Consider the following 27,159-nt stretch of genomic DNA (forward strand, 5'->3'; position numbering starts at 1 on the left):
AGAAAAAGAGGTTACCACAGCAGTTAGAGGCCGTGCAACTGGAACTAATTTCCTTGGTGTCCCACCCAAGTGAAAACATAACTTCTAGGGAACAATGCTGTGTTTGTTTTGTTTAGCATTGAATTAACTTTTGTGCATGTTTCAATACCTGCAGTTGAAACGTCTTGTTGGCTTGGCAACAGGGAGTATAGTAATTGATATTATAATTTTTCAGAAAGAACATCTGACAGCTTAATTATAGCTGTAGCAAGACTTCTGTTCTTATATCAGAAGGCATATTTGGGCATTAAGTTGAGCAGATCATCATTTGGGTATCAGACTACAATGCTTGTATGATTCTTTAGCAAACGAGAATGGATTTCGTTGAACACACTAGTCACTGTTATGTTAATAAGGGGAAGAATCTGGCCCAAGTGATAAGATGTTTAATAAAACCCTTGTTACTGTTACAACATTAAATATTGAAGCAGAGTCCAGAGTTTTTTGTAAAGTTATCGCTAGGTACCCCAATTGTAACTACTAAGGTGCCACAAGTACTCCTGTTCTTTTTACTATAATCAAAACCTTTTAACAAACATATGGGGGGGGGCAAATTCACACACAAGAGTTAAAAAACAACAGGACAGATAAAAAAAAAGAGAAAATGTATTTTTCTGTTTGCAACCAATAGGGCTGAGAAATTGTAGGCACAGCACTGTATTGTTCGCTACTTAAACCTGGCAAACTTATCAACCTCAGGATTTTTAAGGCATTACTTTGAGCTTGTCTCTAAGATCACAAGATCGCAACAGTATTGCAAGCAGGTGGATATGTCTTGGCTGGCTATGCTGAACTCTTACTAGATGGATGAGAAAAAAGAAGAAAACACTGAGAAGGAAAAACAACACACTAATGAGAGGGTAAAAGCAGGAACTTAAGCTCACATCCTAGGTGTTGTTCATGATTTAGCCAAAGCTAACGAAGGTGGTAATATAATCTGGTGCGCTCTCTCTCTGACTTGGCCTGGTCGAGACAAAAAGACCAGCGGTGTTATGCAACACCCTAATGTGGGTTCCAGCAGACAGAAGTGAGCACTGCTCCTTCCAATCCAGCTCCCCCACACACCTCATTGTCCTACTGGCTCTTTCAATTGCTCCCAAATAAGCAGCATCCACAAATGGTGCCATCTCATCGAAGTTACCCAATCAAACATACATTTTGGTTATTTAAACTATAAACATTTCCTTGTATTTCTAGAATGTTTCAGCTTTATGTTATGCCAACCCACGATGTTACAGGAGCCTTGACGACTCCTAATCAATTTTCTTAGCCAGAAACACGGCTATTTGGTTCCACTTTCTCTTTCTAGAATTTTTGCTTTCTTTTATACAGTATATATACAGGTTGGTTGGACTTTTGTTATGTTGGACAACTTAGCATGCAGAACTCTGCGCAACATCAGTAGGGGCTACAAGAGGATTAAGAGTGAAAAGATCAGAGTGCATGTGCCCACTCAACTTTCTTCTCTCAGACCCTGCAGAGGACTCTGATATCCCCATCCCATCTTAAAGAAACTCATGGTCTAGCACTATGGTAGCTGCCTCATCCCCAACATAAGACACCTTAATTGAGACTACAAGTCTATTGTGAGGCCCAAACATAACAGTTAAGGGCAGTATTTCAAACCTCACAAAAATAAAGGGAATCCTGATGTTACGAAATATTTTTGTGGTTACATATTTTGGTTTAGTGAGACCCAGGAGCTGAAACTGATATGGGTGGAAGCTTTTAGTCACTGAAGTAATACATTTAGCAAGAAATTCTAAAAGGCTTTAACATTTCATCCATAGTACTTCCAATTAAGCTCTACTGATTTCTTACAACTTATTTAACATAAGGGTTTTAAAAATGCATTTCAGAGCACAACATACAATCTCTTGGAATTAGAGGGGGCAGTTTCTACCCGCTTCATCTCAGTGTTCAGTACTGTCAAATAAACAAAACCAAGAAGTTGGGCTTCTATTTTATTTGTAAACCATATTGTATCAATTTCCAGTATGGAATAAAACCTACCAGGTGAGCATACTCCACAAGAGTCACTAAGAGTGTGATAAATGAAAGGGGGCGGCAGGGGAGAACCCTTTTATGGCCACCCAGCCAGCCAGTTAGCTATAAAATCTCTCAGTAGTTGTTCTCTACTTGCTTTACCTGTTAAGGGTTAAAAAGTCTCCCGGCATAGGTTAAAGGAAGGGAGTGGGCACCTGACCAGAAAAGCCAATGGGAAGGTTAAAACTTTTTAAAATCGGGGGGGAACTTCCCCTTTGTCTATCTATGTTGTTCTCCTGAAGAGCAGAGACAGAGCTGAAACTATGCTGTAAAAAGCTTTGGGCCAGGTATGAAAAACCATCAGATCATACCTAGAAGCTACTCATTTGAAACCCCAGATATGTAAGTAGATCAGGAAATGTCTAGGAAAATGCAATGAAATTTATCTCTTATTTCTTTATGGCTTGTGGACTCCTCTGTGCTAACCCCCAAATGCTTTTGTTTTGCTTGTAACCATTAAGCTGGACCTCAAGAGAGCTATCTTGATGCTTAATCCTTGTAATTGTTTTTTTTTTAATCTAGCAAAAAGCCTCAATTCCAAATGTATTTTCTTTCTTTTTGTTTTTAATAAAATTTACCTTTCTTAAGAACAGGATTTGATTTTTGAGTACTAATATGCTTGTGCCTATGTTGTTTAATTAGCTGGTGGCAACAGCGGATTTCCTTTTTTTCCTTTCTCAGCTCTTCCCGGAGGAGGGGGTGAAAGGGCTTGAGGGTACCCCACAGGAAGAAATTCCCAAATGCACCTTCCTGGGTTCTCAAAGGGGTTTTTTTTTTTGCACTTGGGTGGTGGCAGCATCTACCAATCCAAGGTCAGAAGAAAGCTGTAACCTTGGGAGTTTAATACAAGCCTGGAGTGGCAAGTATTAATTTTTAGAATCCTTGCGGGCCCCCACCTTCTCCACTCGAAGTGCCAGAGTGGGGAACCAGCCTTGACAAAGAGGTTCTCATCTGACTCTTATTGTAAATTGATCCAGCCAAGTCTGTCTGATCCATGAACCATTGCAAAACCTTTGAGTTATTCTTAAACCCTGATTTGCAAGTTTGTTGTTTTCTTAAATTAAGACTTTAAGACATTTTAAAAACACTTGATCATAGAAGCCAAATAGCTCCAGAGCTAGTAAATGGAATTCAAAATGAGCTGTTAAAGTGAACCGTATCTGTATTTTCTTTTTTCCAACTCTTTTGTGTTTAAATTCCTTGCCATGATTGTTACATTTTCAACTGAATTTCTGATAACAAAAAAGTTGATTCCTGTGGATATGTACTCTATGATCAAACATTCAAATAAAGTCAGCCTGATTGTGTCATTTCACCATGAAACCATCAAGTATACATTCAAATAAATTAGTTTCTTAGGCCAGGTGATATAATCACAACCCACTCAGAAAAATCAAAGTTACTTCAAGGGGATGCGTGCTTGACTCCCAAAAAAATGAGTGCCCACATAGCGACTTGGGGACTGTAAAAATCCAGGGGTTTGACAGCTTGCAATGAGTAAAATGACGCACACAGGTCTGGGTTAGGGTATAACTGAAGACATTTGGAAGATGAGGAAGTGGAATTTTGTCACAGGAGAGCATTTATATGAATGTTTTGTATAAGCAAAGCATTGAGAAAGTATTCATTCCCTTTTTCAGGCCTTTCATACCCCATAGTGTTAGCAGTAGCTTTCCTCCCACTGACTACTAGATGATTGAAGGCAAAGCAGATTTTTTGACCTGGCTGGTGTTTAAGACTGTATACTGAGTCTCTTTCAAAGATATAAAATATTAAATTTATTTTAAAGCAAAATACTTAATCATGTTATAAAGTAAATATTTGTAACGGAGCCTTTAATTATTGGCAACAAGTGAAGTGACACCTTAAATCAGTGGTTCTTAACCTGGGGTGCATGCACCCCCTGGGGGTGCGAGATGCCTTTTCTGGGGGTACAAGACATGCCAGATCTTTTTTAGAAGGTAAATCATAGAAAACACAAATTAAGCACAGGAACGTAAGTACAACTACTTTGTTTCATCAAACCTATGTATTTATTAACATTATACATTTTAACAATTACTGTAATATTACTGTACAACTACTGTAATATACAAAAAATATCTAGGTTTAAGGAGTGTGAGAACATATTTTGATTTTTGATAAGGGGTGCGCGAACATATTTTGAGAACCAAAGGGGTGCAGGCTGCAGTAAAGGTTAAAAACCGCTGCCTTAAATTCTACTACTCCTCAGATAAAATTCTCTGTGGGAGGGTCAGTTTGAGGGACCTCAAAGTTCAAGGAAGAAAATTATCAGAAAGTTTCTCCTTTTTGATTTTTGAACCTTAAGATTGTGAGATAAGAAGACCAAAAAGGGAAAGACTGTCTCTGTACTGAAAATGCTTCCTGTGGTAGCAGAATGGCAGATACTTGCAATGTTGAAGGGTTTTTGATTAGAGGCAATCCAGAGGCAGGGTCCCGCAATTGTAAACTAAGATCTGCATACTGAACTTTCATTGTCCCATCATTAGTGAGGCAGACTCAGTTTGTCTGGTCAAGCCATGACAGTTGTCAAGAAGCAGGATGCTTCCTGTCCACAAGGTCTCAAGACAAAACCTTCTCTATCGATAAAATGTGTGTTTAACTAGGAGAAGGGAATCTGCATCCACGTCAGGCTTGTACGCTGACAGGAAATAAAACCTGGAGTACTGGTTGGCCTTCTAACCTACTGAGGAGCTCCAGTTCCACTGGCCCTGAAAGCAGGGAGCTTGTCTCTACTGTGCTCTCAATGAGTCTTCTCTGCTGGGCCCAGGTAGTGTGGATGAGGAAACTGACGGTTTGAATTCAAAGTGAACAAGAGACCAGGGTGGGAGGCTATGGACGACAACTCCATTCATTATTCTTTGAGAAAATGAATAGCCAGGAACAAGGAAAGGCTGTAGCAATGGGAAGTATTCACAGACCACACTTATGTCGGTATAACTTGCATGGCTTAGGGGGTGTGAATAAGCCAGCCCCTGGAGTGCCATAAATTACACTGACCTAAGTGCCAGTGTTGACAGCACTATGTCAGCAGGAGAGCTTCTCACAGAAGGGGTTTTATTATGCTGACAGGAGAGCTCTCTTCTATCAGCATAGAGCATCTTCACCAGACGCACTACAGCAGCACAGCGTCATCAGTTCAGCTGTGCCGCTTCTAGTGAAGACTACCGAGGATGTAGAATATCAGCCACAGACATAAAAGGATGAATGAACAATTCTGTGGGGTAGAATGACACTCCACACTACTAGAGATACTAAGGGTTGGTTACAACTATTCTAATACAATAGCCTATGAAGACAGAAAATAAATTTGGTAGAGAGAACAAAAAGATTATCTTAATGTAATCAGGAAAAACCAAAGGTATGGCAAAGTAGCTTTTGAATAATGGACATTAAAAAGGGAACATTCTTTGGTTGAGTTTAAAACAAAAATCTATTGACATGTTTTGTTTTAGCTGACATGTCCACAGATTCTCAGTAATACTTCCTAATAAACTGACTGAAACTGAGTAGTAAAGGATGGCTGTATCTATATTACTGCTAGGTTGCCAAAAATTACAAGTTATTGGAATTTTATACTCTTTCACCACTGTACCAAACAAACTACTGCAGCACTATTCGTCTCTGAAGTTCCAAGATTAGGACCACAAGACTCTTGGTTCAAAGGCTACGAACAAGACATTAACGAATAAATAGAGAACAGGATGTTGGGTATATCTATCTCTAGTGGCAGGTATAGAATCATAGAATATCAGGGTTGGAAGGGACCTCAGGAGGTCATCTAGTCCAACCCCCTGCTCAAAGGAGGACCAATTCCCAACTAAATCAGCCCAAACAGGGCTTTGTCAAGCCTGACCTTAAAAACCTCTAAGGAAGGAGATTCCACCATCTCTCTAGGTAACCCCTTTCCAGTGCTTCACCACCCTAGTGAAAAAGTTTTTCCTAATATCCAACCTAACCCCTCCCCCGCAACTTGAGACCATTACTCCTTGTTCTGTCATCTGGTACCACTGAGAACAGTCTAGATCCATCCTCTTTGGAACTCCCTTTTAGGTAGTTGAAAGCAGCTATCAAATCCCTCCTCATTCTTCTCTTCTGCAGACTAAACAATCCCCGTTCCCTCAGCCTCTCCTCATAAGTCATGTGCTCCAGACCCCTAATCATTTTTGTTGCCCTCCACTGGACTCTTTCCAATTTTTTCACATCCTTCTTTGTAGTGTGGGTCCCAAAACTGGACACAGTACTCCAGAGGAGGCCTCACCAATGTCGAATAGAGGGGAATGATCACATCCCTCGATCTGCTGGCAATGCCCCTACTTATACAGCCCAAAATGCCATTAGCCTTCTTGGCAACAAGGGCTCACTGTTGACTCATATCCAGCTTCTCATCCACTGTAACCCCTAGGTCCTTTTCTGCAGAACTGCTGCCTAGCCATTCAGTCCCTCGTCTGTAACAGTGAATGGGATTCTTCCGTCCTACATGCAAGTGCAGTATGTTGGTGAATAGGACAGTACCAAATCAGCCCAAGGACAACTGTCCCCCAAACCAGAGGAGTGACTTCACATGCAAGACTGAGACAAACAGGTGGCTCCTATGTTACTTCAGACAACAGCCAACTTACCTGCTTTGGTGGAGAATGCTATGGAGAGCACCAACTCCAGTAAAGTCTGACAAAATGCTGGCTTAGTTGGTTAAAAAATGGCAAAATAATAAAAGAACTATTAAGAGATGGTTACATCTCTTACTCAGGTCCTGTGATTAAATACTGGCCCAAAAATCAAGTCATGGTATTTACAGCAGAGGGAGTAAGGCCCTACTGTTGACAAATATTCCAAATGTTTAATCAACTTCACTTCACTTTAGACAGGTTCACAATATGCAAAGATAATAATATTTTTAGAAACTAAGTCCCTTACCTTTTATATCTGCTTGAAACTGTCCTAGAGGATTCCTACAAGAAATTGAAAAAACAAAAGGAAAATATAATTTCATGCTTTTCATTAAATACACTAATGCTTTTATGAACACTCAACCATCTCATATACAAGCAATTTACAAATAATTAAAAATTAGACTTGCAATTTCAGATCAACATAAACATCTAGCTTTTACATTATCCTGTCTATGACCTACTAGTCCAAAAGTAGCAGGTAGTAACTATAGGGTGGGGTGGGATAGGAGATAGGTGGGGAGAAGAAGAAAGGGCCCTACAGCAGAGGTAGAGCCAAAATTCTGATGAGAAATCCAGATTGCTGCCTCATCCATGTGCTGCAAAATCCAGATCCCTGCCCTACTCAGATGTTAAGGGGCAGGGTCCGAGATTTCTATAAGGACATGCTTTCTACATTCCAACTACATTTCAGCCTTTAGTTAGTAGGAGTCACATAAATTTGAAGACCCTTCCAGAATGTTCTGGCTACCGAAAGTGTAGGTAGATGTCTCTCCATTATTCTACCCTTCCTTATGAAAACACCAATGTCTGTTTCTACTGTTGCTCCTCGGTTTGTTAAAGGACAGCTGAGTGAAACTGCTACGATTCTTTAGGGCCACTGCTGAACGACAAAAGTAAAACTGTCCAGTGTTTTAATTTCACTATGTAACTGCTGAGCAGCAACACTGAAGTATTCTGTCTGCAGACTCAGTAAGACAGTAATGTGTTCATTTGCATTCAGTTAATTTTGCAAACATGATCTTCACATATTTCTAGACAGTAGTTCAAATGTTGCAAAAATGTATGTTTGAACTTCGAACTTGACAGAATCAGCTTTGTACTCATCACTGGTTCGTGGATTTATTTTACTTTTTTAAAAAAAAAATTCTGAATACAAGCCATGAACATATTTGCTTTTTTCACCGCTGCTATGCAATGGATGCAGGTTTTTACTAAGTGGTCTACAATGTTGCCTAGGCCTGTTTTTCTTTAGAGTTACAGTTAAATTTAGAACTTGTCAATATAACAGCTTTCTATATCTCAAGCAGTCCAGGATTCAGTTTGCGTTTACTTATCAATTTTTTCAATTAACTGAGTTTCATTTTTCTTTAATGTTCATAGCATTCAGCTTAGAACCTTTATTTTGTATGACCTTGAAACCGTACCGCTTGCAACCACACACTTCACATTGGCTATTTTTAACTAATATTTTGGTCCATCAACCACAGCTGGGAAACCTCCAGCACAGAGATGCATCCTCTGGGTGGTGAATGGGTGTAGCCAACTTGGTGAAACCTAGAAGATTGCAATGAATATTACAGAATAAGGTGCTGTGAACCAACAGTATGTAGGAGAAGGATGGCCAAACAAAAAATCCCAGACTGACCACATTATGATTAAAAGGCACAGATGCCACTTCTATGGACTAATATCCAACAGTGACCAAGTAGGACAGTAATAATGAACTTCTAGCAGGAAAAATTAAGTTTAAGTGGAAGAAAGATGGTGCAACTGGAGCCAAATTTGATTTTGATAAGTTAAAGGATCGCTCTGTGAGGGAGGAATACAAGGTAGAGCTTGCTGGGCATTTCAGGCTATTAATTTGCGATGATGAAGAAATCTCACTACAGACTGGATGGAAAATATTCAAGGATGCAATACAAAACAGCAAAGGAAGTTACTGGAATGCATAAGCAAACAAAATCTGTACAAACAAGGAAACAAGAATATTACAGGAAAGGTGTAAACAAGCTAAGAATGCTGGGAAAGTGAAAGTAGTAAAAGCATTATGCAAAGTGGAGAAGTCAAAGGTTGGACAAGCAAAAGTTTTGGAAAGAAGATGCTCAAGAACTAGAGAAGGCATCAAGAAAACAAGGTGTAAACAATATACAAAAAGGTAAAATTATATGAAAACTCACTCTAGTCAATGATGCAAGTGGTGAAGAAGGCTGCCAGTGAATGGACGACAAATGCCAAAGACTTGCTGGAAACCCGGAAGGAACATTTTGACAAAGTGCTGAACCCTGCATTTCACCCAGAAGCAAGCATTCTAGACATGCAAGATGAACCGGGCAGCTTGCAAGGCAGAATGGATATCAGCTCTGAACCACCATCAGATAAAGAAAGAGCAGTGAAGCAGTTAAATAGGAAAGCTACAGGAATAGACAACATAACAGCTGAACTGCTAAAAGCCAGTGCAACAAGTGTTATCAAAGCATAAGGGAAAAAAAACAAAACAAAACAGGGGATATCTGAGCAAGAGGAGCTATTAGACAACTGGCTAACAGCAATAGCTGTACTAATCTTGAAGAAAAGAGATTCTGCCAATTCAAATAATTATAGATATATAATGCAGAAGAAAAATAGATGACATGGTGGCAAAGAAAATAACATAAGCACAACCAAGATCAGTTTGTCCTAGAGGCTGACCACCGGCTAAATGGCAGGATATTGTACACAGGGACACGAGCAGGCGGGGCTTAACAGAGGAACAAATCATGGACAGAAATGAATGGTGCTGCTGTACTGCTCCACGTGTCTTCAAAGATGCTCTGGGATTAAAGCAAGACAGGTAGCTTATTGAATAACTATTCAGTGTTGCATTCTTTTTCTGTAATAATAAAGAAACTGAGCTACCCTGAATCATTTCCCCAGTTGTATTGGGTTTTGGGGGTTTTTTGGTAGAAAGATGTGCACTGAAACAGCAGAAATGAATATAGCATTTTGTACCCTGCTGATGGATCTTGGCCAAAAAAATGACCATGCAATTTTTTTTATTATTATTATGCCAACTGGTAGGAATATCCTATGATTACCCACTTAAAGATGTTGAAAAACAAATTTACAACTGTTGTGTGTGCATTCAGAGAGTTTTACAGCTACCTGTTTCTCTTCAGGCTCTGTGTGGTTTTCCCGCCTCTCCTCCCCATCCCCAATGTGAGTAAGTGAAGCTCCAGTGAAAGCAGAATTCACCATTTCTCTTTATTATTAAAAAAATCATTTATCACTTTTCTATTCTGGCATTGTAGATAGGAAAATGGAAGACAAGCAGAGAGTCAAGAGGACTTTTTTTCTGTTACAGTACTTGTGATAAAATACATTATGTATATTAAGAAATAAAAATACTATATGCAAGGATATAATCACGTCAATACCTAGTGGCCATTCAAGATCAGAGGTTTAGAGGGGATCTACATGGAAAGGTAGGACATGTTTAATCTAGTGAAAAGATGGTTGAGGTTAGACACGGCAAGTCTACAAATATTTAATGAGATGTTCTAAAAAGAAGAGGAATCAATTATTCTTTTGGTCGAAGACCAAGCTGGTTGCAACAATAAAGAAAAATAGTTTAAAATTCAGGAAACACTTTAAGAAAAGTTAAGCAAGGGAAAAGGTGCCTAATGAGGCTGAACAATCATTATTGCGGATTATAGTAAAGAATGTAACAAGACACCCATCGATTAATGATAATGATCTAAAGGTCTAAGTTTATCAATGAAGCGAAAGGTAAGAGATATTTTAGTTTCCGCTCTTGTAAAGCCCTTTGCATCCTGGGTGTTAAGTGTGTAATGTCTTACATGTAGATAACAGTACAAAAGTAAATTAGCCAGCGATGATAAAGAAAATTATGATCTCGTTATGGAAAGATGCAAGCTAACTATTTTAACCTGACATCAAGTGTTAGCTATTTTACAATTCACAATGGCTAGAAGTGGGACTTTTATACCATTGGAAAACTAGTATTTCACAGCTTTCAAAGAGGAAACAGTCACTTCTAGCTCTGGATGGCCAAGGAAATAGAACTTTAAAATTGTTACATTAAGTTTACCAAGATTTATTCACTTAGATTCTCCCTCCCTCCCCCACTCCCTGAACCAGTGAACTCACAGTGGTGAAGAGTATGGCTTTATAAAAGTGGAAGGATGCAAGAAACAGTACCAATTTATTACATTACAATATGGTGTTGTATAAAGTTTCACCACTCATAAGTTAATGCAGCCATCCTATGCTCCTGCCCCCACCCCAAAAAGAACAAAAACAAAAACTTTTGTCCCAAACAGCATCACGTACTTCTTTAAGCTATTTGTGTTATTTGTAAAGCAACAACAATATGCTTAAAAAGTTTAATAAAACAAAAATAGAGAAAGTAATTTGCCACAAAAAAGTTTGTGATCTACAAGAAAAATAGAAGACAGGATTAACTGGAAATCCCACAGGAAGGGGCTAACTTGTACAAAGTTTATTATTACAGCTCACTGCTTGTGCGCCTAAATATATGATCAAGTCCCTTTCCCCCTGAACTTTCCTCAAGATCTTATTTTTTCATGCCCTAGTTACATCATTACACTGAGTTTTATATATATATATAAATTATTGCATTATGTTTGTTTATTGATCACTAATAATACCACACAACAGGGGCAATAACAACAAGAGTTAAGAGATTCAAAATAGGCTGAAGTGAGGGAGAAGACTTCAATTCTTTTATACATTTCAGCAAACTTTGTTCCACTTAGGTAGCTCCAAGCTGCCATAAACCCAAAAATAGTGGTCACTGGAAGATTCCACAAGCACAGCAGAATCGTCAGGTGCCACAGAGTAGAGATCATTCTAAGCCCTTTTCCTCCATACTCCAGAATAACATTTGATCACCAAATGATATTTCATTGAATAAAGCTTTTTTTTTTAATTAAAGAAAAATTTAATCTTTTAAATCAATTCCTCACAGTAACAAAAGGTACAGATTCATATCACATACAAGAGGCAACTCCCTCTGGAACCAAGGTCTGCACTGTCAGCACTCTGAGTTCAAGAATTACTATCCTTCCTTGTTCTCCTCTCCTTGATCTCCATTCTTCACTTCTATTAGCCTAGTGACAGAAGAGTCAATGTGAACATGTATCTAGTATTTGGCAATTCCACAGAATGCCACTCTGCCCCCTCTTTTTAATCTAGAGAGTGGCCTATATACATATTTATATATGGGGGACCAGATGGTCAGAAAACAGAGTATGGGACATAGCACTTTTCAGCCTTCAACCACTAGTCAAAATATGGCTCAGAATAATAGTGTGTGAAGAGATGGCTGTTTGCTACCTTATGTGAAAAGAATTTGGTGGTCTCAATCTAACTCCCCAGAACATCAGTCCATAGTATTAAAAGACCCAGCACCATGACTGACACTAAATAGTATCCTGTGACAGTCTCAAAAGAGGCAAAGAACCAAATCAGTACCTATGAGCAGTTATTCTCTCACTTCTAAAAATGCTTTCCCCTGGTCATGAGGGAAACATTTCTACTGTGCATGCCATATTTATCCCCTGAATAGAGGACACCAGTCTCCAGCTCATAAACATCCCATTTGCCAAACAAACATTAATGTGTCTTAATATTGTAAAATGTTTATACATGGCAATTCTGAACTCCTTAAGTGAGGCACTAAAAGGCTGACTAAATTCAGATATGATATGGGCCTCCACTCATCTTCCCACAGAGGTCTTTACTGAAGCGACAAGTAATTACAGTTAATGGCATATAATGTATACACATATTACTGAAAAAGCTTGAAATAATGATGTCAGATAATGTTTACCATTTACATAGGATTTAAGAATTAGTAACCAATCACCAAAAAAATTTAAAGGTAGTTCCTATAGCCTCTATGGATCTATTACACTAGACATTATCTTAATATTGCAACACAGTATACAACTTCATTGTTCTCCAAGGAGAAGAGGAACTTTATAATGCTTTTTAAAAAAAATCACTTACTTTCATTGATGATCTCCATCTTCATGTATATAATGCAAATACCTGGGGACAATTTTCCAAAGGGAGCTTCTTTAGTGTGGGCAAATCAGGCAGTGAGGTACACAATTACATCCACTTGTAAGACAGGAATGAAAATGTGGGGAGAGGAGCAGGTAAGCTAATATCTTTTTATTGGACCAACTTCTGTTGGTGAGAGACACAAGCTTTTGAGCTACACAAAGCTCTTCCTTGGGTCTGGGAAAGGGACTCAGACCAGCTCAATACTACAGACCTAGATCGGTATAAGTACATTGCTCAGCAACATGAAAAATTCACACCCCTGAGCAATGTAGATATACCAACTTAACCCTCGCCCAGGTGTAGACACTGCTATGTCAATGGAAGAGCTTCTCTTGTCAACATAGCTACAGTCTCTTGGGTAGGTGGATTAAGTGGGAGAGCTTCTCCCGTTGGCGTAGGAGTGTTTTCACTTACACACTGCAGCTGCACCGATGCAGTGTTTTTAGGTGTAGACCTGCCTTCAGAGTGTCACAGCTAAATCCAAGGTTGAACAGATAGTTTAGCATAAGTAACAGGAGTACTTGTGGCACCTTAGAGACTAACAAATTTATTAGAGCATAAGCTTTCGTGGGCTACTGCCCACTTCTTCGGATGCATATCCGAAGAAGTGGGCAGTAGCCCACGAAAGCTTATGCTCTAATAAATTTGTTAGTCTCTAAGGTGCCACAAGTACTCCTGTTCTTTTTGCGGATACAGACTAACACGGCTGCTACTCTGAAACCTGTCAATTTAGCATAAGAAGTTAGCACATACTCAAAGAGAACATTCAAGTTGAAGTGGCCCGTTTACACCCCTGTAATCATTGGACAAAAAAGGGAGGTTAGTTGGTTATAGATTACTGTAATAAACCATTAATCCAGTGTCTTTAGTAGGACTGTGATTTTTATCGTCCATCAAAATTATGAATTTAAGCTCCCAGGCACATCTTTTGAAAGTGTGCAAGTTTCCTATGAGGATGAGGACTGGTAGGTCAGACAGAATAATCAGTTTGTGAAAAAGTGTTCACCCACAGGTGAGAGGGTGTTTTTGTCTTATTTTTCTATATGAGTTCATTTGAGAGTGTGGTGACAATCTGGTTTCACCCACATAGTAGTTACTGAGGCATTTAGTGCACTAGATGGGGTACACCACATGTTGTGATAGGCATGTGTAGGACGCCTGGATCTTGAAAGGTGTGTTGGGAGGGTGTTGATCATTATAGCAGTGGAGATACATCTTCAGGTTTTGCATCTATTCTTCTAGCAGGGTCTGCCACTTTGAATTGGTGTCCTAGTCTATGGGGAGCTTGCTTCTGACGATGAGCCTGGAGAGGTTGGGGGTTGTTTGAAGGCCAGAAGAGGAGGTTCAGAAAAGATCCCCATCAAGTATGATTGCAGTTGTTGGATATACCCCAAATGGGTTCAAGGATGAATGGACTATAAGGTGGATAGAAAGCTGGCTAGATCATCGTGCTCAACGGGTAGTGATCAACGTCTCAATGTCTAGTTTGCAGCCAGTATCAAGTAGAGTGCCCCAGGGGTTGGTCCTGCGGCCGTTTTTGTTCAATATCTTCATTAATGATCTGGATGATGAGATAGATTGCACCCTCAGCAAGTTCGTGGATGACAATAAGCTGAGGGGAGAGGTAGATATGCTGGAGGATATGGATAGGGTCCAGCGTGACCTAGACAAATTGGAGAATTGGGCCAAAATAGATCTGATGAGGTTCAACAAGGACAAGTGCAGAGTCCTGCACTTAGAATGGAAGAATCCCATGCACTGCTACAGGCTGGGGACAGTTCTATAGAAAAGGACCTGGGGATTACAGTGGAAGAAGCTGGATATGAGTCAACAGTGTGCCCTTGTTGCTAAGAAGGCTAACGGCATACTGGGCTACATTAGTAGGAGCATTGCCAGCAGATCGAGGGAAGTGATTATTCCCCTCTATTCTGCACTGGTGAGGCCACATCTGGAGTATTGCATCCAGTTTTGCCCCCACTACACACACACACTACAGAAAGGATGTGGACAAATTGGAGAGAGTCCAGCAGAAGGCAACGGAAATGATTAGAGGGCTGGGGGCACATGACTTATGAGGAGAGGCTGAGGGAACTGGGCTTATTTAGTGCACAGAAGAGAAGAGTGAGGAGGGATTTGATAGCAGCCTTCAACTACTTGAAGGGGGTTCCAAAGAGGATGGAGCTTGGCTGTTCTCAGTGGTGGCAGATGACAGAACAATGGTCTCAAGGTGAGGTGGGGTGGGGGGGGGTCTAGGTTGGATATTAGGAAAAACTTTTTCACTAGGAGGGTGGTGAAGCACTGGAATGGGTTACCTAGGAAGGTGGTAGAATCTCCATCCTTAAAGGTTTTTAAGGCCCAGTGTGACAAAGCCCTGGCTGGGATGATTTAGTTGGCGTTGGTCCTGCTTTGAGCAAGGGGTTGGACTAGATGACCTCCTCAGGTCTCGTCCAACCCTAATCTTCTATGATAGGTGACAACTAGGGGTGTGCAGTTGGAGTGGGTTTTATTTCTGTATTGAAGCAGGTTGTCTCGGGGTATTTGGCCCATTCCATGATGCGATCTACTTCTCTGGTGGAGTGTCCTTGTTTGATGAAGGCAGTTTTGAGTGTGCTAAGGTGTATATCCCAGACTTTCTCCTCAGAGCATATTCTGTGGTATCTGAGTGCCAGAATAGATTTCTTAGTGTGTTTGGGGTAGTTACTGGAGCTCTGAAGGTAAGTGTGGTAATCTGTGGGCTTCTTGTATATAGTTGTTCATAGGCTTCCATTGTTGAAACGGATTGTGGTGTCCAGAAAGTTGATGCTAGTATAGTATAGAAGTGTTCCAGAGAGAGTGGTGGTTGCTGAAGTTGTAATGGAAATCTAAGAGGGAGTTTAAGTCATCTGTCTAGAAGATGAAAATATCATCCATGTATCATAGGTATATCATTGGTTTCCTGGTGCATTTGTCCAGAAATTCTTCTTCAAAGTTGGCGAATAGGAGAGCCATCCTAGTACCAATGGCTGTTCTCATGGTTTGGACAAAGTATTTGTTGTTAAATATAAGATTGTTATGGTGAGGAAGAAATGATGAGTTTGAAGATTTATTTGGGGTGTCTATCTGAGGGTTATCCATTGTCTTATAAATATTTGAGGCAGGCAGATATGCTGTCATTGTGAGGCATGTTGGAGTATACAGAAATGACAACCCTAGTGGCAAAGATGGTGTTCTGAGGGAGGGTGTTAATGTCATGGAGTTTGTGAGGCAAGTTGGTTGTGTCCTGGAGGAAGCTGGTCCTTTGTGTGGTCTTTTGTTTGAGGATGGTTTCTACAAGTCCCGATATTACTTCAGTAAGAGTGCCATGGCCAGATATGATGGGTCTGCCTGGATTCCCTTGTTTGTATATCTTTGGAAGCATGTAGAAGGGTCCTGGGGTAGGTTCATGGGACATGAGTTCATAGAGTTTCTCTTGGAGTTGTTGGAGAAAGGATTTGATTATACCCATAAATTTAGGATAAACTATCGTAGGGGGTCTTCTTTGAGTTCTTTATAGTAGGTGGTGTCAGAGAGTTGTCAGTTGGCCTCCTAACATAATCATCATAGTTGAGGATTATGATGGTGCCCCTTTTGTCTGCAGGTTTGATCACTATCTGGTGATTAAATATCAGGGACTATATAGCTGTCCCCTCAGCAGTGGATAGACTGTGGTAGATATGATCTTCGTTAAGGATTGCATAGGCATTTTTTTCCCCCAATGCAATCAATGTAATGATCAAGAGCGTGGTTTTGTCTGCTCTGTGATGTCCCGTCAGATGATTATTTTTTGTTATGACTAGTGGTGGGAATGTGGTAATTGTGAGTGGTGGTGTCATTGTTGTGAAATAATTCTTTGAAGAATTCTTCTAGTTCTCCACATGGTAGCATGGTTCTGTGAGGGGGCAGAAGTTCAGTCCGTTACAGATAACTCAGCTCCAGTCAGGGGTGGTCTAGATAAATTGATATTTGGGTGTTGTGTAGTGTTCGGGTTGTGGTTTCTCCCAGTGGTGTTCTGTGGGTAGTTGGCTCCACTTTTAGGCCTGGTCCACACTAACCCCCCACTTTGAACTAAGGTACGCAACTTCAGCTACATTAATAACGTAGCTGAAGTCGAAGTACCTTAGTTCGAACTTACCGCAGGTCCAGATGCAGCAGGCAGGCTCCCCTGTCGATGCCGCGTACTCCTCTCGCCGAGCTGGAGTATCGGCGTCGATGGCGAGCACTTCCGGGATCGATCCCAGAAGATCGATTGCTTACCACCGGACCCGGAGGTAAGTGTAGACCTACCCTTTGTTTTCATGTTGGATGGCTGTCATCAGGTTTCCTTTAATAGTTCTTTTGGATTTCTTACATGATTTCCAGGTAACTTTCCTGATTTTTTTCTTTCACCATGTGGGAACATGTGAGGATTTCTTGTCTGTGGCAGTCCCTCCTGGTGTATGTGAGATGCAGTAAGTGGTTCCTCCATTTTTCTGAAGCCTGTCTGCAGAGCTGTTCATCATATTCGGAGTTATGTATAGTGGTTAGAAAATTTGGCAGTGGTATTAAGATAACCAGTTTTGGAGGAAGGCAAAGATAGGAAAAGGGAAATAATCAGGAGCACAAGAATGTCAAGCTAGCTATATGTTTGCTATAAATGGCAAGTATTTCAACACTGGAAAAGCAATTAACAGAGCATTGTGCTGTGTTTTAAACAAGGTATCAAACACCGAGATAGAGTTTATAAACAACAGATAAACATAAAAAACCCCCATAAATTAGTATTCTGATCAGCAAAGTTGCCTTGCAGACTTGGTAAAGTTTGGCTTATGTTATTTTGGCATTTTTATAACAAACACACAGTTTAAAGTATTATTTTGGTTCTCAGTGCACGCAACAGAATAGAACTGTGATGCCAAGAGCTGTGTTTTTGTGCTGTCATTCTATTTTGAAAGATTATTAGAATATGCATTAGTTATCCAAAAGACATTTGGAAGATACAAATAGATGCACTTTTATAATAAACTGTATTATGTACCTGTTCAGACAAAAATGGGTCTTTCACAACTTTTCCAAGACATAATATTAGTTTAAGCAAAACACTGGTTTCTTGCCTAAGGAAATTAAAAAGAAAAGGGAAGGGAAATGAAATACAAAGGATTGTGACAAACTGAAAACTCCTTTGAGACTGCAAAATCTTTGGGGAAGGACAGTGACTTCATCTGTGTCTTGTCTTCACAGTAGATAGTACCCATGCTTAATAGATAAGAATAGTACAATGTACCTCTGGTTTATATTTATAGCCTTTTTAGTGTGGCACCCACCTGAAGTTTTGAAATTTGTTTTGATTATATTCATATTTAAAAACACTTGGTGAATTGGTAAAATAATGCATTCCATTTCAAGAGCTGCAAAGACAAAGTAACTCATCTAAGAGTCTCAAGAAGACCTCCCTGCACAAAGTCTGACTGGAAAGAGTTTGAGTGTCAGAGAAAGTCTGAGTGCAAGCAAACAAGCAATAAACCAACAAATAAACAAATAAGTAAATGGACTGGCAAAGAAGCTGGCAGAGAGAAGAGATGAATGTATGAAGTCATTAGTAATATTAACACACTGGTTTCTTTTATAGTGGGAAAATATTTTCAGAGATAGATTCCGTTTTAAGAAGTGAGGTTGTAATTAAACACTTTTGCACCAATAATGTACTTAAAAATAACTTCAAAGGCATGGTTTCATCTCTTGCACTTTATTGCGACAGCTTTCAACAATAAATGTTACTATTAACAATTTATGTAATTTAAAACTGTTTCTTCTCTTTCCCCATCTAATCAATTCAGATTAACTTTCCTTCCAGCTACTGGTTATTTCACTTGGGCAACATGTAGTTTACCGAAAATCTGGATGTGCTCAAAAATGTGTTAGCCAACAGGTTTGAACTAACAGAGTTGTCTGGTGTTGGCCACAACTAGCTTACCAAAGATCTGTTAAACCTTATATATATTAGTGTTCAAAAACATGTTAGTTAAAATGCATTAGTTAAAACTTTTTAAAAAACATGATTTTCTTAGTTTAGTTGATCCCTGTGTTTGTACATTAGAATGTTCATCTTCAAGCACTGTTCCAATTTTTAAAAAAATAGTTACAAGCCACTGCCATTAAAGTAGACTATGTTGCCTGCGTACAACCATACTATTGACATGCACTAGTACCCTATGGATATGTCTACATTACAATTAAACACCCGCAGCTGGCCCATATCAGTGACTTGGGCTTGCGGTGCTTGGGCTAAAGGGCAGTTTAATTGTAGTGTAGACTTTCAGGCTCAGGCCACAGTCCAAACTCTGGGACCCTCTGACATCACAGAATGTTAGAGCACAGGCTCTAGCCTGAGCCTGAACATCTACCCCACAATTAAACAGCTCCTGAGCCCAAGTTAACTGGCATGGGCCAACCGTGGGTTTTTAATTGCAGTGTAGATATACCCTCAGTGTCTATCCCTTCACAGGCTCAAACTATAGCTCCATCAGCTTTTTAAAACACAAATTTAAAAGTCCAAAGATGCAGGAGGGAGGACACATGAAGTGGGAAAATAGGTCCAAACTCTTTCAAGAATTTCAGAATGGTAGGATGTAAGAGACTGAAGACCCTCAAGACTGTAGGATGGTATACTAACAACTGCAATATTAACTGTAACTGAAATCTGGCACAATCCAAACTAAACTAAACAATCAGTAATAGTTTACATAATTGCCTGCAATTTTGATTAAGATTACCATACCTGTTGAAAACTCAATGAAAATGTTTTCCATTTTAAGGCATAGGCTTTCTTTGTTGAAGACTAACAATTGTCCAAGTAAATCCTGCTTAAATTCTCTGGAATAGTCTAAGCTATTTTTCTTCAGTAAAAACAATGTGTTTTTTTACACACCGTGCTGGTGGAGACACGGCACTGGTAGATTTAAAACTCTATGTAGTTAGAGGAGGTCTGTACCCCACAACTGGGATGTACCTTGACTAGGTCTACCACTGTCTTGTAGGATTTTATATCAAAATATCTATTAAAAAGTGTTTATTATATGAATGGTGAATACACAGCCTGCCAGGCTAAGGAAGATCTTGAAGGGTCTCACTGATCAACATATTTGGGAAGCAATTTTCTCCTGGGTCAGATTGGCTGAGATCAAGGGTTGGGTTTTTTTGCCTTCCTCTGCAGCACGGGGCAAGGTCACTTGCAGGTTTAAATTAGCGTAAATGATGAATTCTCTGTAACTTGAAGTCTTTAAACCATGATTTGAAGACTTCAGTAACAAAGCCAGAGGTTAGTTGTCTATTTCAGGGGTGGGTGAGGTTCTGTGACCTCTGACGTACAGGTGGTCAGATTAGATGATCATGATGGTCCCTTCTGACAAAGTTTATGAGACACACTCATCCCAACTCTATGATTAGACCCAGAAGAAACAGTATCTGAGCTGGAGATTCTGATGTGAGGACTAGGGAGGTTCAAATCCCAAAACTGATGTGCTCAAATAGAAAATAAACTACTATGAGAGGTTACATCCAATCTTATCACTCTTTGAAGCAGACTTATTTAGAAGGAAAGTGTATATAAAAACAAATCTTGACTTCAATATAGTTGGGAGTTATTTATCAGGGATGCAAGGGTCTCTCCTGGCTCTAGAGCAAAACTGGGAACACTGTTTTCTGTCATAATTGTGCTAACTGGGATTTTCTTTATTTGTGAAAAATTGATGTAACACATGAATCCTTTGAGACTATTTGTCTGGAACACTACATTTTCAACTCCGATTGCTCTCCAGTATGTTCTCTTGGCTGTGGCTCTCTGTTCCTAGCAAAGGCACTATGTAGCTTGCAGTAAGCTGGACTAAAATTTTGTGATGAGGTCCACGGAATCTGCAGAACTTAAGCCTGGCAAAAGACAAAGATCTACCAAAGGTTTATTTAAACTTAAGGAATTGCAGAGAAAGAGGATGCAGAGAGTATGCTCCAGAACCCAAGAACAAATAGCTATGGGAATACTGAGAGGCCAAAGAAGTACCCCCTCTACTTCCCCTACACCTCCCCCCGACCCCTACCAGGTCTCCTTGAGAGAACTGTTGTGTTAGGAGTTATAGTGTCATAGAAATCCCACCTACAGTTGATTCCAACCCCTTGAAGATTTCTGGAGGGAATTTTCACACAAAAACAACACTGAAGTTGTTTTACACAGTAAAGCTTTCACAAGTTGCAAGCTATCCTTGCAGCTTCCATCCTGTCTCCTCCTGTTCACACCATGTTCCCGTGAAGCTGGGAGTAGAGGTATTTATGCCATTTCATCACATTCCCATTGCTCCCTCTATGCCACTGTAACTATACAATGTCCAAACCCTTCTACAGAGGAACCCCACCCCCCAGCAATAAACTCCCCATCAGATTTTATATTCAGATTTCCAAAATTACTCCGTTAAATATTTTTTCTGTTAAGGATTTTCTAGAGATTATTTCAAAATATGGAGAATCTTTATTTATCGAGTAATATCTCTCTGATAAGTAGCCGTTCTAAAAAGGTAAGTTTTGTTTTGTGGAACTGTTGGGTGGTGATTACCTCATCCATTCTTATTAATCAACTAAAATACATTTAAACAGGAATCTGCTAAAAATCAAACAAAAATAAAGGCTGACCTATTGTAATTGAATAGCTCGACAAAAATTTTTCACATTTTGATCTTCCTTTCATTTGCACACTGTCAAGGCTGGAACCAAGACCATTTAAAAGAGAGTTATGTAATGTATACTTTTTGTGTTAACATGGCTAACAGGATGGGCAAAGATTGGACCACAGGAAAAAAAAAAAAAAGAAAAAGACATTCTTTTATTCCTGGGATTAACACTCAATTGTTTATACATATTGTAGACCCCAGAAGTCCCTATGAGGATCAAGACTCCGCTGTACTTGACATGCACAAAACATATGAAAACATGGTCTTTGCCATGAGTATACACTCTAAGACAAAAGTTATGAGATGGGGGAAAGATACAAATGGGGTGGGGGAAAGATACAAATAAATACATACAAGTTTTATATACACACACCTTAATAAATCTGCAAATGGCAAAAGTAATATGCCCACTACTCCCAAGCTCTGGATATATGGACAGCTGCTTTGAGGCACTGTGGCAGATATTAGGGTTGCCAACTTTTTAACTGCAGAAAACCAAAAACCCTTGCCCCACCCTGCTCCTTTCCCGAGGCCCCGCCACCCGCTCACTCCATCCCCTCTCGCTCTGCCGTTGGCTCTCCCCCCCGCCTCCCACCCTGGCTCGCTCACTCACTCATTTTCACTGGGCTGGGGCATGGGGTTGAGGGCTCCGGCTGGGGGTGTGGGTGGTGAGTGTCCGGCAGAGGGAGCTTAATCCAACCTGTGAGAGCCTCCATGAGAACGGTGCTACCACGGGACAGGTGAGGAGCATATCCAAGGGAACAGGGATAAAAAAGGACCAAATAGCTGGGCACCACATCCAGGAGAGAGGGCAGCCAACAGTAGGGTAGGAGGTGACGATCAGGGAACAGAGAAGCTTGTATAGAAGAGAGCGCAAGGAACAGAAAAGATGGAAGGAGACTAAATGAAGAGCAGCAGGAAAATGACGTATAATTAGCTTTTTTTCCAAGAGCAGACACTTGGCAGTAAAAATATATCAACATTTTTTATGTAAGTAATTGCTGTTTTTGCCACCATGATGTTATGCAACTGTAAGTGGGAAGGACAATATTATGATACACACTATGAAAAGGTTTGAGAACCCATCTATACACCTGTTTCTATAGCAAAATATTTTTTTGCCTATGTTTTCTGCAAGATAGAAAAGGAATCTATTTTACTCAGTTAGACATGTATGAATATATTTGGCAGGAGTCCACCACATGCCAAGCCCTGTTCAGGTCTACCACTTTCATCTAGATACTCACAAGGCCCACATCATTGCAGTGTAACCTGCCTTCAAGCTCATGTCACAATTTGCATTAAAATAGTTCTTGGAGATTCCAGGTGGAATGAACTTCGCTTGACTACCAGTTACATGGATCTGCTCTCTCGGATAAGTAAAGCCCATGAAGACTGAGTGATATAATGAATACCTTTCTCAGGAAAGGCAAGCTCTCGGTAGATCTTAAACATTTTGGGGTTCAGACCTTGTTCAAAAACCCAATGCCGGAAAACTATCACCTTGCCAGTACTACAAAGAAATGACGGAGGTGACTGAGAAAGCCATATCCAGTAATAAGAATGAGGAGTACTTGTGGCATCTTAGAGACCAACATATTTATTTGGACATAAGCTTTCGTGGGCCCACGAAAGCTTATGTCCAAATAAATGTGTTAGTCTCTAAGGTACCACAAGTACTCCTCATTCTTTTTGCTGATACAGACTAACGCGGCTACCACTCTGAAACCATATCCAGTAATGACACCCTCTGATTTTCTTGGATCCTTGTAAGCCAAACTTTCAAACTTGGTTCTGGCATGAAAACAGCATTAACTAAAGTGTTCTCTAGTTTAGGGGTAGTGGACAGATGCCAGACATCCATGCTACTAGTATCAGCAGCTTTTGACATCAGTCATGCGATGCTACTTACTATATTAGAGGACCTGGGAGGAGTGGACTTGCCAGTTTAAAGGGGCTTCACTTGTTCCTTTCAAAATCCTTACAATTTATAATGCAAGATAGTACCTCTACCTTCCCAGAGTTGTCTCAGCTGAGTAATGTCACAGCACTTTATCATCACCACTCCTGCTCAATATTTATATGAAACTGTAAGGGAAGATTGTGAGGAGCTGCAACAGCATTCAGCACAGTGTCTTTTTTTACAGATGAACAAAAATTTCTTTCCTGTTCTCCCTAGTTATTTGAGAGAAAGAGACCTGGCTGCAAACCAGCAGTCTCATGTTCATTCCAGAGGAGACAAAGTGATGCTGGTCAGCAGAGGAATGCACACAGAAGAACTGGCAAAGCCATCTGCTCCTTCAATTGAGGGTATCTGCCTACCAAATAAAAAAAAATGGCTTGGAGTTTGACTTATTGTGCTTCCCATTGCTCGTGCCAATATGAAAGTTCCAGCTGGTATGGCATGGGCTAAAGAGGAAAGCAAGATAGGAAAAAAACTTCATGAACCTGAGGGTGAAAGAAAAAGTAATAAATCAGGCTATTAATGCAGAGTTAGGAAGTATGACATTTAACACTTGCACGACCCTGTAAATAGATATTCATCTCAGCTGTGTCGATCTGTGAATGGGAAAACCACAAAAAAACTGAACAAAAATTTCTTAATGGAGACATCTTATTTGAATTTAGAGAAACGAAAGACAAGAAATCCAGACTTATTGCATCTCATTCTGTCTGCACTAAGCTGCACTAAGACCTAGAATTAAAGGACACAAAAGCCTTAAAGATGAAGTAAGAAGCCTCTACTGTGACATGCCCAGTTCTGGGAAGTTTAAGTTGGTCCAGTGTTATTTTTATGTAGTTCTTAGGATTATATTTATACAAGAACTCGTAATCAATTATAAAAGACTTCATGGGTAAGTTTAATGTTTTGTTAGTGGCATTGAAATGCATTTGTGGAACAAAACTATCTGAATTTAAACCACTGATGTACTAAAAGTACATTTTATTGAACACAGATGATGAAAATATGTCACTTTAAAAAAAGAAAAAGAAAATGAAAGTTTGTCTATCATCAGTAGTTTAATCTATTCTGACAAATGTTAAAATACTGAGTTCACATCAAACCTTCCAGCAGAGATTAAACTCTCTCAATGGTTACATATACAACTTGCTATAATTACATACAAGTTTTCTTCTGCCAAAATAGATGTGATTTCTCTTAAACTATAGGTCATATTTAAATATGAAAAGTATGTGTGACACCCAGTGCACAGACCTCTGACACTTGCTCTCACGGAGTATCTGATAGAGTAGGCTGTGATCCATTAATTATGCAGACTAATATTAGAGGGAGAGGGACACTTAGCCAGTGGATTTCACAGATATTTGCTGACGGGAGAGGAATGGTCAGACCCAAGAAATCTGGGTTCTGTTCCAGGCCCTAGGGGAAATATGTTCTAGTGGCCATAGACGCTTCTGTCCATTTCCCTACCAGCTTGACCCCTTCTATCCTAATCCTGTCTCTTCCCAGTGCTGGTTCCTTGTCCGAGTCTAACCTAGCCATTCTCATTGTCCACTCCTCTCATCCCAGTCTCAGTCTCCTTTAAAAGCTACTTCCCATTAGCCCTCATCCCCATCATTTGATCATCATATTCCTTGCCCAACAAGAGATCAAATTTCCCACCATCCCAGCTCCTCACCAGATCCATCTTCCCTCCACCACAACTCCTTTCCCCTGCCTCACTGGTTCCCAGTCTCAATCTCCTTGCCCAGCCAGATCTCATTTGCTCCCTTGTTTCTCATCTGATCCATCTCTTTTGCCCTCCTTTACCCATGTTCCTTGTGTCCACGGTCTCAGCTGCTCTTCCTCCGGCCATGGGCTCCCGCTCCAATCTGTGACCCACTCCGCTCCCCACGCTTCTTGTCCCAGGCTCTTTAGCTCAGCAAGTCTTAGCTCTCTCCCAGCACCCTGACTCCTTATCTGAGCTCAGTCCCCCACCCCGCATTTACTGGCTCCCAGTCTCCTTGCCCAGCCAGACCAGTGTTTCCCCTCCCAAACTTTCTGCCAGCCTCCAGTCCTAATCTCCTCTCCCAGCAGCCTGTCTCTTGTCCCTCTGCTTACAAATCAGGCAGCTTCGTCTTACATGCTGCTTGGGCCCAGCAGGTGTCATTATAAACAGGGGAGACAGGTTCCCTGCTGTCAGTTCAGGTGCCCCGACACAGCAGCAATTGCAGGAAAAGTCCTGCTCAGTCCCTTGCTGAGCAATTCTCAGTAACGACAGAATTTGGGGGAATTTAGCTAATAAAAATCAATTAAATCTAACGGAGTCTGTGCAAATTATCATTTTTCAAAGATTTAGAAACTGATCAAGTTTGGGAGGATTTTCAAAGAGATGAAAAAAGGCACATTCCTGACACAAAGGCTATTTCCCTGCCAAATTTAAGTCCCTGCTCAAAGACATCAGTGCACTAGAACTTTTGAAAGAAAAGAGATGCCAAATTAATTTTTTAACATGGGCAAAACAATGTATTTTTGGCCCTAGTCTTATTATTGAAAGTGACTGAACTATTTTGACAGAGATTTTCCAAAAATAATCCAGCCTAAGTCAGACATCGGCATGTAGAATTAGAGCCCAAACCATTAAAGTTTGACAAAGATATAAGCAACTGATAAGAGGGTTTTATTAAGGTTGTCTGACACTTTCCTATAAGTGGGGATACCTGATCTATAAGTTAGTGGTCTGTCATGTTTCTAACGGATGCATCCACATCCCCACTACCACCACCAGTATATACGCAGAACAAGTATAGCCTGGGCAGTAGCATGCCATCATTCCCTCCACACCATGTTTCACCTGTGTCCCGGACAGGAGGTGGTAGTTCAAGTCCATGCCCATTTAGTCCTTTGCTGAGACTGACAAACAGCATGCTGTGAGCCTTTATTCGTTTGGAGCAACACATCATCTCTCTCTGGTGAGTCAAAAGAAATCATTAAACTCCTTCCCCATGAGGAACAATACATGCTTTACAGGATAGGGTGTTTCAGATAAATATTGCCATTCTGGTACTGCCAATCTGGAAGGAGATGCCAACTGGGGTGATGGAAGCAGAAATGATAGTGATATAGTGATGTGAATTCCTGGTCATTAGAAAGTTGACAGACTAGTAGTTTATTTCATGTAGAACACCGAAAGATCAGAAAATTTTCTGTCACTTCCATCCCGTGCTAAATTCAAACTGTGAAGATAGAACTGAAGATCCTTGTGCAACTCATCATCAATACCTTGAGCCACACAGGTCACCATCTAGTCATTTTGAGAGACAATTTGCATTACTCCCACAATTGATCTATGTCTAAATTCTACTTAAAAGTTCCAATGTACAAATTCACAGACTGACTACTTTTTGAAGAAGAATGATAGATCTTCCAAAAACAAAAGTAATTTCCTGTTCTTTCCAGTACTTCCTCCCTATTTAATAGGGCTTTTTGAAAATACTATCAGTCTTAAGATTATGTACAAATGTTATTGTAGGTCTATCTGTTAATATTCAAAATATACAGAATTTATAAAATACACACACCATGAAAGAGGAGGTTACTCACCTGTGCAGTAACTGACATTCTTCGAGATGACTGT

General features: G+C 40.1%; 1 protein-coding gene and 1 long non-coding RNA gene across 4 annotated transcripts in view; one reads left to right on the plus strand and one right to left on the minus strand.

Annotated features, from left to right (window-relative positions):
• LOC128836672 (uncharacterized) overlaps positions 1–27,159 on the plus strand; it is a 65,423-nt gene that overhangs the window by 34,608 nt on the left and 3,656 nt on the right. The gene's annotated exons all lie outside the window — the stretch shown is intronic.
• The window catches only part of PAWR (pro-apoptotic WT1 regulator), a 146,830-nt gene that overhangs the window by 24,265 nt on the left and 95,406 nt on the right, over positions 1–27,159 (minus strand). For both annotated transcript variants that reach the window (XM_054027147.1, XM_054027140.1), the window contains exon 4: positions 7,024–7,058. In XM_054027147.1, the coding sequence (XP_053883122.1) occupies positions 7,024–7,058 (35 nt within the window). The remainder of the gene's footprint in view (positions 1–7,023; positions 7,059–27,159) is intronic.

The sequence above is a fragment of the Malaclemys terrapin genome, chromosome 1, assembly GCF_027887155.1.
Source record: "Malaclemys terrapin pileata isolate rMalTer1 chromosome 1, rMalTer1.hap1, whole genome shotgun sequence".
Taxonomy (NCBI): Eukaryota; Metazoa; Chordata; order Testudines; family Emydidae; genus Malaclemys; species Malaclemys terrapin.